The 17,058-nt window shown below is 34.8% G+C and overlaps 1 protein-coding gene across 1 annotated transcript in view; it reads right to left on the minus strand.

The window, feature by feature from the left end:
- Positions 1 to 4,918: 4,918 nt before the first annotated feature.
- The window catches only part of LOC134537586 (uncharacterized), a 49,852-nt gene continuing 37,712 nt past the window's right edge, over positions 4,919 to 17,058 (minus strand). Inside the window, exons 15-17 of the mRNA XM_063378174.1 lie at positions 14,930 to 15,086; positions 13,576 to 13,756; positions 4,919 to 6,917 (exon numbers count right to left, since the gene is read on the minus strand). Coding sequence (XP_063234244.1) covers positions 6,625 to 6,917; positions 13,576 to 13,756; positions 14,930 to 15,086 — 631 coding nt within the window. The 3' untranslated portion in view covers positions 4,919 to 6,624. The remainder of the gene's footprint in view (positions 6,918 to 13,575; positions 13,757 to 14,929; positions 15,087 to 17,058) is intronic.

Genomic DNA, 17,058 nt, shown 5'->3' on the forward strand with positions numbered 1-17,058 from the left:
ATTGAGTGTATCCATCAGTGGTTTTAACATTAAATTTGTTTACATAGCTTGATTATTTCATTGGTAAAAAGTTCAAACATTAACAAGTATTGGTTATGTTTTTTTGAAAATCATTATAGCAGGGTTCTACTGTACAGCACATTGGAACTGAACAATTTGCCTTTAGTTAGTTTGGCATGGGCATGCATTATCAGTTTAAAGCACAGATCACATGGACATATGTCATGCCTGTATTGTGTACCACAAATTACATACTATATAAATAGAAAGTACTTGTGTATTTTAGTAGCTAGCATTGTGAACACAGGCCATTCAGCTTATGATATTAATAAATAATTTGTAATGTTGTGTAATTTGTTGTTAGTATAGATATTAATGTACTAAAGTGCAAAAGTAATTATTCCTACAAAAAATAAACTTGAAATCTATTTTGTGAGTGATAGAATGCACAATGTTTTTTTTTCAAATGCCCTTTTTTTTTAGGGTTTTCTTTAGCTATATAGTATTTTAAACAAATTCCCTTTTGATTCAGCAATAACTGAAATGCCAAGCAGGCTTCTTTGAAATATAAATTAACACAGGACTTTTAATTTAAAGGAAGGGTGATAGGAAATAAACGGCACAATCTTGGTTTCAACTGTTTTTAGGCCTTGACATATTTGATTTTGTTAAAACCTAGTATATAATATTATTAATGTCTAAGGTAACTTTTCCCTTGTGAAGTGATTAGCATTTTAGTCTTGCATTTATGACTTCAATTGTAATAATACTTTTTATAGATATCATGGTCATTGTTAATTTTTTTAAAGGCCATTTTTGATTTTAATAAAAAATTAATCATGGCATAAAAATTGTTGAAGTCAGTAAGTAGGGACAAGATTTTATGGTGAGTTGCAATAACATGGAAAAAATCTAAAATGCTGAAAATGATAAGTATTTTTAACCAAAACTTAAATTTAATCACATAATAATTTAATATATTAAATTCAGTGAATGTAAATTTTTTCAGAAGGAATTTGTACTAAATGTATGTACTACAGTCACGGTTCCCAGGAATAGGGTCGTAATACATGTTTTCCGAAACTTTCAGTTCATTTCAACCCCCCCCCCCCCCCCCCCCAAACCGCTACTCGTTAAGAAACCAGCCGTACAATGGCAGGATGCTGTCACTCACAATGCTAGACGGCTTTGCTTTAAACCCACTTCAACCTCCAAGACAAGTCTGTCACCCTACAGGCCACCTCTAAAGAAAATATGTCAAAAGACAGTTTATTTTTACTGTTTAGTTTACATGTACGTTTTCTGCTTGCCGTAGTTAAATACACTAGAACCCCGATGTCACGAACCCCGGATTTAACGAAGCAGTGATTTTACGAATACATTCTCGGGAACCGTCAAAAAAATTGGACATTTTGACCAAAATGTGAAAATTAGAAAAAATTTAAAAAAAAACTAAATGAAAGATCATAAAAAACTGTTAATTTTAACACACCGTATTTTTGTGTCAGCTTTAATACTTCCAATAATGTTCATGTAAGAATAACAAAAAAATAATGGGACATTTCCTTTAAAAATATGGCAGCAGTAGGTTCTACGCGAGTGGGCGCACATGAAGCTCGCCTGGCTGGCTGGCTGGCGGCAGCGGTTTCATGACGCATAAGCTCACCCCTCCCTCCTCTCGGTAACATTCTTCAAGGCTAGCTCATCCCTCCCAGACACACAAACCATCTAGTGTCCTCCCTTATAACACCCCAACTTCGCTTCCTTTGAAAAACCTTCAATGAGAAAATGCTCTTTTCACCCTACCTTCTCCCATAAAATTGGGCTATTATGAGGGAGGGGTAAGACCATTGTAAATATTTTCAGACCTCTCCCTCCCCACTAAAAAACACCCAAAAAAAGTATGTCAAAATATGTCACTTTTCACACCAAGTTCGAGTTTAGTCATCTCTGGCAAGAAATTTACAAGCTTTCAAACTTAAATATAAATGTATTTTAATAGCAAGGGTCCAATGAAAAGGAATGAAGAATCCTGCTGATGCGACCCCTCACGGTTTCCGGAAAAACGGACTTATAAACGGAATGGTCCCAATAGAGAATTCGGGCCAATTTTTACCTCCTCCCCACCCAAATATATCCAAATACAAAAAAAATTGCCTTTGTTCACATAAATTTCATATTCAAATAGTGTATGGTGTAAAAACGACAACTTTTTAAATTAATATTACAGTATTTAAATAGCCTGATGTCTCCAGAAAAAACGATACCCTAGAAAGCAATATTGCAGCTCATGTTGCCGAGAAAAAAAATTTCAACACAGTGCAACGTGTCCATTTTCACCATCTTTGTATAGCTTGTAAAATAACATTCCGCCCTAATCACATCACTGTCACGGTTACGGTTCACGGAAGAGAAACTACTGATTTTTTTTTGTTTTCTTCTGCAAGCTTCGCGTTATTTGCATGTTTCAAGCTCTTGACGTGATAAAAAATATCGTGCTTGCCGCCATAGAAAATAATGTCGCAACGACAAACACTACAAAATTAGAGCCTTTTTCACTCTTAGTAATGAAAGGAAATAATTCTGAGTAAGATGACCGAAACTCCTGTCCATATTGTTTTTTACTACTCGTAGCCATTATGAAATCATATCTTACATTTCGTACAAACGCTAACTTATAAAATATTTACCGCATTCGTACATAAACGGTTAAGTCGTTATCACTCGTCTCCAGCCAACCTGCTGTGTACCAACAAAACTCACAAAAATTACTTTCATGACTCTTCCGCACAAAAGATAGCAAGATCAGTTGCCATCCAGCCTGCTGTGTACCAACGAAACTTACAAAAATTACTTTCTTTTCGGAACAATTTTTCTCGGACTCTATTATTCTCATACTATCACGGACGCCATATTGTTAAACAATATCAAATGCTGCTCAAACGATACATTTATATGGGCACTAAAATATTATACTGCATTTTTGAACAGACAAAAATCTTAAGATGTTCCGAATTTCCGTACAATCGTAATATGAATTATTTTCCGTACAAATTACGGGAAAATCGTACAAGTTGGCAGATATGCATAAGGGATCAAAAACATTAATTTGTAACTCAATTACTTTATCATAGAAAAGGGGGAACTCAAAATGTTTTGTACAGCTGCAGTATACAGACTTTGCATCTGCATGTAATGTAAACATTACTTACTCTTCACAGTATTATCATTATCCAGGTAACATGTTATCTTCTCACACATCTCAACATAGTGCAATAAAATTTGGTATGCATATGCCAACTAATTGGCCAAAAAAACATTTGCATAAAACTCCAACAATAACTTGCAAGTTACTACACACTATATGAACAATTAAAATATGTGCTCACTATAACAAATACTGTTACGAATCACCTTTCTGATATTCTCATTAATATTTGAGGAGGAAAACTTACAGTTTGAAGCCAGATTCGAAGAACTTCACATGAAACAAATACCAGCCCAGCAACGACATTGCCAGCTGTCACGCACCCGGGTGTAGATCCGCATCCCGACGAAAACTCCAAGATGCCGGTGTATATTCACAATTCTGCCGACAGAATTAATACAGCCCGTACTGTATTAAATCGGAATGCAGTTGACATACCATCGTTGCTTCACAAACTTCCTTGCAGCACAAAACCCACGTATTCTAACTCATGATGCTTCTTTACACCACCAAAAAATGCTCCACTGCATGTCTCGTTTGAATCTCAGTAAAATTTCAATTTTACAATATTAGTTTGTGTGGACACAACCTTTCTCTCCCAGTTGTTGCCAGCAAGTCACTCCGTCCGATCAAAGAACTCATTCCCTACCTCCCCTCGTAGACAAACCACTTCACTCTTGCCTTGGCTACGAGAGCCACCAAGCACCCAACAAATTCAACCACAAGCAGAAACCACGGACCATCGAGTGGCTCGCTACGTGGCAGTTAACTGAACTACCAGAGCTGTGCAAACAGCCTGTACTTGAAAACTGAGCTACACTATGCTACCCCAAGCTGACCAACCTCGGTAAACAAAACAAGAATGTGGCAAACACCATATGTTCCTCACATCACAAACTCATTTAATATCCTAAACTCCAGATTAATCTGCCACCTAAATAATTAGAGAAACATTTAAATAGCTGGTACTGGTGATAATTTATCCCTGCTGAAATAACACACTCCAAAGTATGAGGTTTAGCTATTGACTAGGCCTATGCGATGCTTCGACTAAGTAAATCAATCAAAGCTCTTTTTAATATTACATTTGACTTCACTAGGAAATATGCTATTAGTTTTATTTCAACCTTCAGTTATGATGCAAAGATTTGCATCTAACATGAAGCTAGGCGTTTGTTGTAAAGCTTTAAAACATGGAATCCAAGCTTAAAAAAATTAGCATTTTATTTTGTTTTATATGTTTTGTATGAATGCTTAATATTAATAGTATACAAAGGTTATTATATAATTTTTACTGAATGGTGGTATATATAGGGCCCAAATGGTTATTTACTTATTAATCAATAAAATAAAAAAATATTTTACTTCAATCCAGTATTTTATGAAATAAGTGTTGCTAAGAACAATATTGACAATTATATTGGACACAAATATTTTAAACATTCATATCAATATTCACTTAGCTTCAAAAAACCAATATTAGCACAGGCTTAGAATTGATTAGCTTTACTAACAAAACCACTAGATTTGGAATCTTTTAGCATCCACAGATTACATAATTGCATTCACCCTTACACCTTATTTAAAAACTATCGAAAATACTTTATACTAAGTGCCAAAAACCTTGGGATTTTTCAGGTACATTGTATTGAGATTTCACTGTGTATACATACCATACAAATAAATTATACTGCATCAACAAACAAAAACAAGTGTTTAAAAGATTCATTTATTATAACCTGGATAATTCATAATAATTAAAAAATAATCATGGTCATGCTTTTCAGGAGAGTTGTGTATGACTTCAGTATTTTATCTTAAATGAATTCTGAGAAGTTTATTAATATGTTCACCACATACAATATGATATATCATGCAGTTGACACAACCACAAATACAAAGTACTAAGCAGTAACTTGTTCACAGTACAGAATAGAAAGGGTAGCACACCCATCAAAACTGCCAAAACAACACAAAAATCTGCACTGTCATGTAAGGATAAATTTCTTTTTGAACTACAATCTTTGAGAACAGTGACAAAAAACTGAAATTAAAATTTTTTAAAAACCCGAGACACAAAAAAAAAACTTTAAAAGTAAAGCGAACTGCTAAGCTGCACGTATTTTCCCTACAAAGAAAATAGTTAATGAAAATAATGACAAAATGGCCAAAACAGTAAAAATTATGAATCCCAATAACCTGGCACTCAGGGTCAAAAACCAATCAAGATCCAAGCTGTATGGGAGGACTGCTAAATTCAATAAAAATTGCAATTGTTGCTAGAGTCATGTTGCGAATGAATTTGAAGGTTTCAGAAGGGTTGGTCAATTAGCATGGACATTATTAAAAAATTAGAATGGACATCACAGAGATCAATTGGAGGGGAATTGTATAGACGAAAACAGATGGATTCAAATACAACCACAAAGTTTGACAATTCAAGGTCTTAGTGTATGGCAACATCAAAAGAATTTAATGTTTCCCATAATTTAAGTTGGGCTGTTACTGTCCATAAGTTGCAAGGGACCACTGTAGAAAAAACTGTCATTTATTTAGATAAAAGTACTTTTTCAAAGACCAAGCTCACGTAGGTTTAATTAGCGTAAAAAGCTTGCAGGGTGTTGCTATTTGTGAACTCAATCAAAGAAAGCTGTAATCTTCATGACAGATTGGCTTTAGCAGAATTGCAAAGACTGAGAAGCAGAACTTAAATAGGTACTTAAAGTACTAAGAGTCGTACTTTATTTTTCAAAAATATTTTGAAGTGAAACTTCTTTGCTGAGGAGGTAAAAAATTTCGAGCATTAGGAAAATTCAGATTGCCTGAGGGGAAACAGCCACGTATGTGGTGGGGGAACCAGAGGAGGAGGGGAATGGTAGAAATTACGCAGCATACTTGCACACTTTCATGTGCGTTGTTTTTACATTTAGAACACACACAATTCTCACCTGAAGCTACTATTAGTAATTAAAATGCATTAAACACTATCATTGTATTTTGTTATTGTAGTTTGTACCGTACTACACCATCCATACTATACTGCATCATGTCAAGTTCTCGCAATATTATTGTAGTAACAGGATCAGCCCTGTGGAAGTTGCTCACATCCCTTCATCAATAAGAAAATAGCTGATGATCTTCAAACGGCTGAACAGATTTTCTTGAATCATAGGTAACAACACTTTCAATCAGTTTTACCTATCCAACAAAATAAATAAATAAATCAAAATTTTTTGTTCATTTGGAAGTGCTCATACAGCTGAAAGTTCATAATAGTTATTATATTTCTGGGAAGGTAATATTTGCACAAAATGTAATAATTATAATTAATAATACGAAAAGACCAGTTAGCAAGGTAAGGTGACACACATCACAGTGTGCCTCCACCTACATCTCTGCCAAATAAGAGTGCGATTTCACTTCTGAGAACTGTATCGTGACCCACCATAGCTGCTGCTACTACCATAGTAATTATTTCCCCCACTGCTGGAATTATAATCTCCTGCGACGTCTTTGTTCTGTAAACCCGACGAGCTCCTATTCTGGAACCCATAAGAGTCTTGGTCCTGGTCCTTGTATCCAGAGTTGTCACGGGTCTGGAATCCTGTAACGTCCCGGTCTTCGTATCCTGATACATCTCTGTCTTGGTACCCAGAAACAGTCCTGCCCTGATAACTAGAAACGTTCTCATTGAAGGATGTTTGATCATCTGAAACGGAGGCAAAGAAATTAATTTTAGTAAACAGCATGAAAGAGTTCATGTGATAAATGCTTACTGCAAATTTACTAACTAAAACCATGTTTGCTAGAAGTCTGAAAAAGTCATGAAATGTTAACATATTTACATTTAAAAGTTAAAACTAGGGCTGGGTCGATGCCGATCACCGGTCACAATAATCGGCCGATTTTAACACATCGGCATCGGTACTGATCTGCAAATTATTTACCGATCACCAAACGCCGATCATTACATACAGAAGAACCTCGATGATACGTTCCCGTTTCATACATTTTCCAGTGTCATACGCCAATTAATTTTGGTCCTGCCGAAAGTTTTATATTTACAATGGTTTACTTTCCCGGAACATATACTTATAAAATAATTAATTTCCCGTTTCATACATTTTTACGAAGCGGAAAAGGCCTAAAATTCACAAATGTTTTTTATATTCCTCCTTATAAACTACTTTTTAATGCTTTTATTTTGAAAAACGTTCATTTACCTTTGCAAACGTAAGAAAATAACTTTATCGCACCATAGATGTGGATAGTATCAGGAAGACTGTGCACTTCGCTAGTAGCATCTATGGCCAGCACCAAACGAGACTAGTGGTGCAAACTAGCAGTGAAAATGGTGCACGCGCTTTACCAAGGAAGGATCTCATATTTTGTGCATTCATTAATCTTTGAACTGAATATATCCGTTTGTTATTGTTTTCTTACGATCGGATTGTTTTGTATTTTACATTTCTCAAGTTAAAATTTTATTGAAAATTGTTTTGTTGCTTTATGCTTTTAAAATAAAACAAACAAGCAAAAATTTCTGATTTTATTTTTACAATAGCCTAATTTTTAAAATTTTTAATTTATGCTTGGTGCTTTTACATGCTGCAAGATCTGCACTGCATTATTTAGACAAAACTTAATATTTATTTTGAAAGTAACCCACAAAGAGTTGTCAAGTGTTAATGTTTTGTGTGCATTGGTTAACAAAGTAAATGTGAAATATCAACACATGATGTACTGTTTATTTTCAAAACAATTCATCAAGAATTACCATGTGTGTTACTGAACTTGTGTATTGCATATTGTGTTGCACTCTTAGTATTGCACAGTAGCATTTAGTTATTTATTTGGAAAATCTTTTGTAGATATTATAAAGCACTTATTTTCAAGACCTGTGAAAAGTGTTGTATGGGTACTTTGGTTTGTGGGGTGGGAAGGTCTAGAAATAGGAAATACTTAGCTTACATTATATTATTGTTCATTTTTAAAAACCAATGAACAAATTGTCTTCTGTCAGAAGTGTTAAATAAATGGTAAGTTATCATAAGGTAACTTTTTAATTAAAAATTTTTTTAGATTTTTATTTTTAACATCAAACAAGCTATATAATTCTTAATTTGTCTGATCGGTAGGGGCCTGTTCTTTTCGCGATCGCGATTAAACGACGATAAACGCGAAATCACCGTTAAATACAGTTTTTACGCGAAATCGCCATAACACCGCGTTTTTACACTAAATTTTGTATTAAAAAGCGAAGCGAAATCGCAGTGTTTTTACGCGAAATTTAAATACTGGTTAAAAGACTTGTCCCGTCAATGGTAAACAAACACCGCAACATGGCCGCCAAACATTAATCATAAATGCACTAAAGCAAACAAAAGCTTACACACGCTCCCGTTATAATGTTAAACCCAAAAATATACCGTAAAAATACGCAAAACTACGGCGTTTAGTTTCCTTTCCGGCATAATGTTTCGATAGATAAGACAAACAGGCCAAGTTTTAAAGCGTACGCACACCGCTCGGGGCACTGACGTCAGCTTGGAACAGCGACACCGGATAAATACAAAAGCAAGCAGATGATTGGGCGAACGGTGTTTGGAACAGCCTTACGAGAGTGGCCATATCACGTCAGCCGGGGGCGCTGGCATATAGTTGGAACACGTCGTAGTATCAAGCAGATTAAATAGCGCCAAAAAGCGGAAAAATGTAAACAAACAATAATTTTCGAATGGTGTGACGATGATGATTAGTTGGCCAACAGTTTTATAGATTTTGTTGGGTCGTTACAACAACGCAGAAATACCATAACGCCGAATGTCAAAATTGACCACAAAGCCAAAATAACAAACAACTGAATGAATTTGTGTGTGTTTCTTAATATACCTTAACGCCGAAATACCACAATCAAACCTAACCTTACCTTACTTACCTAACCTAACCTTACCTTACCTTACCTAGCCTAGCCTAGCCTAGCCTAACCTAACCTAGTCTAACCTAACCCAACCTTTGTGGCAGCCCTGTAATGACATTTTTCGGCGTTGTGGTACACAGCAGTTTTCTAGCTGTCGTCGTAATCAATTTGACATTTCGGCGTTGTGGTGCGTCCTCGATTTTGTTAAAGGGATTAATAGTATTCCAGATTAGTTTATGGGAATTAACTAATAATCAGTGTCTAAATCAAAAGTATTGTCATATAAATATATGTAACCTATTTGTTTAGGGTATTCAGTAATGAGTAGGTTCAAGTAAAATTATTTAACTTAAATAATTTTAGATATATGTACGGTAACACACACTTTTTTTTTTATTTTTTTTAGTTTTTAGCACCGCTTTTGTGTTTTTAAGTGAATTTTAGCACCGCTTTTGTGTTTTAAAGTGAATTTTAACACCGCTTTTGGTAATTTTTAATGACGAAATCTGAAAATTTTATTTACCACTTTCAGGGGGCCCTACTGATCGGCAATGATCGGCGCCGGTCATCGGCACAAATGATCGGTATCGGAATGATTGGCAAATTTAGTGATCGGCCCAGCCCTAGTTAAAACAATTCAGGGCAAGCTTAATTATGTTATTAGAACTTACAAACTTTGGAAGAAAAATAAAACTACAAGGTGTTCACACAAATCAGTAATAAAATTTTCCTGACCATATTTTCAAATCCCCATACCTTTTGTTTTTATTTAAAATAATTTAGCTATTTGGCGATTTTCTAAAAGAAAAAAAAATTTGCAGCCTTCCATATCTGGCCTAGAATTATGTAACAAAAATGAAAATTCAAAAAGAACTTTGCATGTGCAATTTGATAATGTATGACTATGAACTAAAACATTTGAAAAAAAAAAATTGTTTCACAGTCTGGGTGATGGCAGCCTGGAGCACAATTTTTTTACCTCAAATTACTATAAAATTACTTTTATATGAGTTCAAAGTATAATACCAAACTTTTCGTGACAACTCCCTGACTTTCCAAAATGTGGACACCATGATCCATGTTGCACCATTGCATGTCAAACACCACTTAACACCGAAATGCAAGTTAATACATCATAAAGCACCAAAATGGAAGTTATATCATGGAACTAAGTAGTATTTAACCAAACTTAATTCAAATATTTAAAAAATTAATCTTTCATGTTTGTAATTCACTGAATGTTTTTTTTTCCGAACAAAAATTTGCAGCAAGTGCATGGATCAGAAAAATTAATAATTTTTTTATAGTCATCTCTTATGAAATCACTTCTTAATAGTGTTGGGCCGATTCTTAAAATATACCGATTCCGATTCCATTTTCGATTCTTAAATTAAAGGGTCGATTCTTCGATCCGATTCCGATTCCTTAATTTTTAGCTGACAATGTTCAACAGAGTAATATACTCAGAAAAAAAAAGGTTGTTTATGATTTTAAAAATATAATTGCATAATTATATATAATATATATATTATTGATATAATTGTGTTTCATTTTCTGTGCAGAAATTAACATTATATACAGCTTATATAATGTTAAAAAGTATGTTCATTACCATCAAGTTATGCTACCTTGAATTTCTAGCACAATTTGGCCTTTTAACCTTGCATATAGTTAGACGAAACATGTGTTCAAACACTGCCAATAATCAAATATGTCTTATGACGTATTTTGTAAATAATGTTATAACTTAACCAACTTTTGATACCTTACATTATCAACTCAATTAATTAATTGTAAAAAAAGAGGTTTGTACGTTTAGGTTAAGAATTTTTATTTTCAAGCGCAAGTAAATAATGATCCAAATAAAATGACAATATAACCTCGTTGATACATATTTCAAGGGACCATCTCACTTGGTGAAAAGAATAAATCCATCCAGTCTTGCAGTTCTTCACAACCGTAAAGAGAAAATAAATTTTCGGTTCTTGACTAAGAACATTCTGTGCATGTTTAGCATCTCAAAATGTCCACATTTTATGGTGAGATTTTCTTACACAAAATAATTAAACTCTTAAAAAAATCGCGTGTTAACATTTAATTCATTTCAAAAATTTATCGGAAACAATTCTGTTAAACACAACTACTTTCAAAAGATTGTTTATGTCTGGTAATAAAAATTTACGAACGTTTCAGCAGCAATGTTTGGAAATCCAGATTAGCCAACTGCCTTTCCAAAATATATCTAATGTAAAAAGAGCATCGCTGAACACGCACAAGAACGCCGATTTACAGCAATTTGGTTATGTTGCTTTTAAACTTATTTTAATATGGTCGCAGTAATCCACTGTCAATTTGGGTAAAATCTCGTTCAAAAATATTTCATTTATTTCTGTAAAGTGCAGAGATGTGAAACATCTTAATTTTCACGTTCACGTCACCAAAGATTTGGTTCATGGCCGTATGGTTTACCATGACCGGTAGCACAAACAAAAAATTAGGTTGTTAACAATGGCAAATGTAGCTGCCATGATCAAGTTGTTAACGTTTACGTTATTTTACTTGCCGTTTACATTTACATAATTTTCTTTAAACATTTATGGTTTTGTCTAGTTATTTTTGAAGGTTTACTATTAAATGCAGTGCTGCTGCAACGTAATTTCCGAAAAATGCTTTCGTTTAAAGCGGGAAAGTAGATACTGCATTTGTACTATAGGGAAAATGGCGGTGCAAGTAAATAAATACGTTAATTACCGTAATTCGTAAATCAGTTCCGTAAAAAAGATTGTATTATGTAGTTTAAAAATTATATTTGCATTCATTTTAGTATTTTCTTACGTTGCGTAGGAGATGTATTTTGTAAACTTAAAAACAATGCAGGAATCGGTCATGGTCGATTCCAAAACCATTGTATTCTGAATCCCACGATTATACTGGAATCGGTGGGACCGACCGATTTCGGAATCGGAATCGACCCATCACTACTTCTTAAACACAAATGGTCACTTATTTATTTATGGTTTTGAATATATCTGTTTTAGATCAATTTATTACAAATTAATTTATCATAAAAATTGAGCATATAAATTTTACCACTATTTTGGCGGTGTAAAATATTACAAAACAGCTTTCATTAAAATAAAAATTATAAAAAACCACAAAATTTTCTGTTTAAAATTAAATTGGACTGAAAATACAACCATATAATATTGACTATCTAGACATAATGTAAATTTAGGACTTCAATATTAATTATTTTATTTATATATGCTTTAAACATTCTTAATTAATAATTATGTGTATATCAGAGTATGGTATAGTAAGGTTGTATTATATTACTGTTCTTCGATTAAAAAATAATTTTCCATGCATTTTCTACAATTTACCGCATGTTACAAAATTTTCAGACACCCCCTTGATTTGTGTAGAAAAGTTGTTCTACTGTATATTGCACAAGTGCACATAATGGTTAAAATGACACTGTTGGTAAACTAAGTATTATGAAAAAGGTACTATTTATTTACTATTTCTTTGTTAATACCGTTTTTTATCACATTATTGTCAAAAATTTTATACTAAAATCAAGTTTGAAAAGTTGGGGTGCGACTTATGAGAAAAATTTTTTTCTCGTTAAGTAAAGTTATTCATAAAAACAAAACCCATTCATGGAAGGTACTTTTGTTAAAACGTATAGTATACAAAAGCACGCCAAACAATTTAAATTCATAAGTCATGCAACAAAAACCTTTCTACAACTTTAAATAAAAAAACATAATCTGTGACCCGAATGCCAGCTTGAACTAACGCACAACTATCGTCATAGTACACAATTACCACAAAAGAGTGCGGGCCATCAAATGTAGTTAACTCGGCACTTGACAGAGAGCGCACATTGCATGCAATCGGCAAGATATTGATATTCGACTACGTGTGCGCACTCTATACGGGAAGCAACATAACCAAACATGAACAATGCCAACTAGCGCTGACTACATTTTTGCAGGTGGTACACTGCGGGTTATAACGTTTAGAAACATCTTTGAAAGAAAATTTCATATCAGACAACTTCGTATTTCTGTTAATTAAATAAGTGGTAGCGAGAGGTTTTTTAATCCTAATTTTGACGCCCTAAAATATAGGTGCGACGATTATGCAATAAAGCAGGGTACACAATTTAAAAAAAAAAAACAAAATTCTTGTACCTTTGTGTATGACACTAAAGAAACACATTCATTTTGAAAGATACCTACACAAAACTTTTGTTTGGTAACTAAATTTTTTTAAACTTCTCCATTTCTTCCACATTTTCAATTCCTTGAGGATTCCTTGATTCCAGATCTCAACTATCTGTGGGAAGTTGTCACATCTCAAAGACAATAAAAAAAGCTGTGATACAATTTGCACACAACCTGACTTACTTTCAAACCACTAATGATTCCTTCCCACTTACCCGTATTGCGCTGGCTGTAATTGGATGTCCAGCGGTCAGATGACGGCTCATTGAACCTGGACCAATTGTCTGTCGTGTCGCTGCGGCCAACCGGAACATCCGCCTGGGCCCTCATTGGGGTTTCCGAAAGAGCATACATCCTTTCCAACAACCCCGTCTTTTTGATGGCAGACAGCACCACCTGTCCAGAACACACCCCGTCCTCAGCTCTACACAGTTTGTGAAGCCATACAACCACTAATACAAAACTCTGAAAACCTATAAACCAATACTGCTAGAGTCATGCATTTATTGCATTTGTAAAATTTCAATTTTTTTATTTAAAAAAAGCTAACTTTTTGCTTTTTATAAAAAAAACTAATAATTCACTTCCATAACCTTGGAATACTGGGAAATTGATGCTTAAAAATGAACTTAAACGTTTAAGTTTAAATGATAAAGTAGTTCCAAAAATTGCACGAAAACAATGAAAAAGCTTGCTTATATTATTTTTCTGACCACAGTTTCGTTTTTATCCATCCACATCAACACGCCACAACAGCACCATTGACATTACGTATGCTTCAATACAAAACTATGTGAATTGTTAGTAGCCAGATGCTGAAAGTTACATCATCAATAGTTCGGTCATTATAAAATTTCTTTACAAAACAAACTTTACAAGAAGCCTGTGCTAGTGCACAGTATGCAAGTACAAGTGTCCTATAACAACATGGCATTAAAGCACCCACACTCCTGAGCCCCCATCCTTGATACTGAGCTCCAGACCTTACACTTTCGTTACACTCCGACGACGGAAGTTTCCCAGACCTTAACCTATTGCCTGTAAAGAAGTTTTACTTCAAAACTACCTGACGGAGGTTTGAAGGGGGAGCGGAATTGTTGCCCCTTGGATGGGCAGTCCTTCAGGATTTTTCTAGCAATGGTTTGTTTGTACAGCGACTGGAAGGGCAGCCCATCCAATTTCTGAAAACATGTTTCTTTAAGTGTTTAAATAATCCTGAAAACTTGCCCCTTGGAAGGGCAGCCCATCAGGATTTTTCTTACAGTAGTGTTTTTGAAAGGTTGTCTGAATTGTTGCCCCTTGAATGGGCAGCCCTTCAGGATTTTTCTGACAGTGGTTAGTTTAGTTTAGTTTAGGTTAGGTTATGTTAGATTAGGTAAGGTTAGGTTAGGTTAGGTTAGGTCACTTTACAAACTAACCACTGTCAGAAAAATCCTGAAGGGCTGCCCATCCAAGGGGCAACAATTCAGACAACCTTTCAAAAACACCACTGTCAGAAAAATCCTGATGGGCTGCCCTTCCAAGGGGCAACAATTCAGTTGCCCCGGTTCGAACAGGGGAAGCACCGACCTCCTCTATGTTGTTGTTGACGGGGGGCGTGACGGGCATGAGGGACTCGACCAGCTGTCGCCGCTGCGCCTGCAGCAAGGCCTCCTGCAGCTGCTGCAGCTGCTGCGCCTCCTTCTGCTGCCTCACGCGCTCTGCCAGGGCCTCCTCCTCCGCAGCCCTGCGCGCACGGCAACACACATCACCATGAAACCGCAAAATGCTTCGTCAAACCAAACACACAGTGATGTTTGCAAATTACCGGCGAACTGATTCCTGAATGTCTTCGGCAACTTTCAATGAAACCTTTTTAACAACGTATAAATATGGGCAATTTATCCAACACTTACAATTAATGTCAATAATCTTTAAAAAACCTTTTCAGAGATAATTTCCCGCAAGATTCAGGTGGCAAAAAAGGCTGTGGGGGAATTAAAAATTTGCACGACTTCCAGCACCGTTGATGTTTGTTTCGGGACTTTCTCAACCAGTCCTACTACAGTTCCGTTACTTTTTCGTGAGTTTCGACGAGGAGACACCCTGAAATTGGCTTCAAACCAATACCAGAAAAGTTCTACACTTTTATAAAAGAACAACCCAGCGGCAAATGTTACAAGCTTGGAATTCCAAAATTCCCCGACTTTTCCAGGTTTTACAGACCTGAATTGACCTGACCTTTTACACACAAACAATTCTGCGACACGACTTGATGTTGACAATTTTTCTGCAGGAAAATGAAGTTATTCGTGCCGTCCAAATGTCCCATTTTTATCTTAAAATGTATGCATAGCAAAATAAATTAATAATTACATGATAAACCCTCTCTTCTTGAAAGAAAACATTAGCAAAAGCCTTCAACTGCACCTATATGTTTTTACTCTGTAAAACACTATTAAAATTAATTATTGGTAATTCTGAAAGAAATCTTTTAGTGTTTTTCAGCCACAGTAGATACTCGAAACAGCGAACATTCAGCAATGATTGCAATATATTTCTCACAAAAACACGCATTTTCCAACCACGAGCAATATGTCCTCCATGCATTAAACAGCCGGTTAACCAACCTTGTGTTATGTAGTATTGTCAAGTTATGAACTAGCCGTGCATCGTACTTTTTCAAAACGCATTATTTGTGAATACAGTAATATGCATAAACAATTCTCAAAATGTTACAACTAAACTCGAAGTATTTTTTATAACGAACTACGCAGAAACAATATTATCTCAAAAATTTCCCTGACCCCATCAAAAAAATTCCCTGATTTTTCCAGGGTTTCCTGGACATGCTTTAAATTCCCTGACTTTTCCCGGTCTGTAGCTACCAGGTAATCTAGCATTGATAGCATACCTCTATTGAAACAACATATATAGTAGATTTTTAAATGGGAACATTTGTTTTCAGAAAATATTGGGTTTAATTCCATAATCACAATTTCCGCAATCATCCCAAATACAGTAGAGCTTCATTATAAAGAACACGAAGGGACCAAAATTATGGCAGTTTGTTATAATGAAGTTCTTTATACCGAAATCACAATGATTGCCTGTTTTGGGGTTTTGAACATAACTCGATCTTGTTAAAAAACAAAGTAGAAAATCTAATACCAATATGAGTGGTACAAGCAATGCTGTAATAAATCAAAAATATAAAATTTAAAAGTTAGGAATTTTTTTTACATTTTATTGTCTTCCAAACTGGATCACTGGGTGAGAATTGTGGATAATGTTGATTTGGAGATACCTAACTTTTTAGCCACATCAGTCTTTTTATTTTCTTTATCTACTGCTTTTAACATTTCAAGTCGTTTCCTAGAAGACATGTTCAGTAGTACGGTTTTTTAAACTATAAAAACAAATGCACCCTACACATGTAAAAATAAGTTATACATGTAGTATAGCCACGTTTCTGGGAAGCCCACAACTCACGTAGTTTCGGTTCTCTGCAAGAATTTGCGAAGATTTCCGAAGTTTTGCGTTTTGGTATTAACGCCACTTCAGCCGCTAAATCAGAAGATCAAGCATGTTGTGACTAACCTAACACAACCCTACGATTTTTTAAATTTCAATTTTTGAGAGAAATCCGAAGTTGCACGAACGTGCTAGGGAACCGAAACTATGTGAGTTGTAGGCTACCGCACGTTTCTCAAACAATA

The sequence above is a fragment of the Bacillus rossius genome, chromosome 12 (assembly GCF_032445375.1).
Source record: "Bacillus rossius redtenbacheri isolate Brsri chromosome 12, Brsri_v3, whole genome shotgun sequence".
In the NCBI taxonomy this organism is placed as follows: Eukaryota; Metazoa; Arthropoda; class Insecta; order Phasmatodea; family Bacillidae; genus Bacillus; species Bacillus rossius.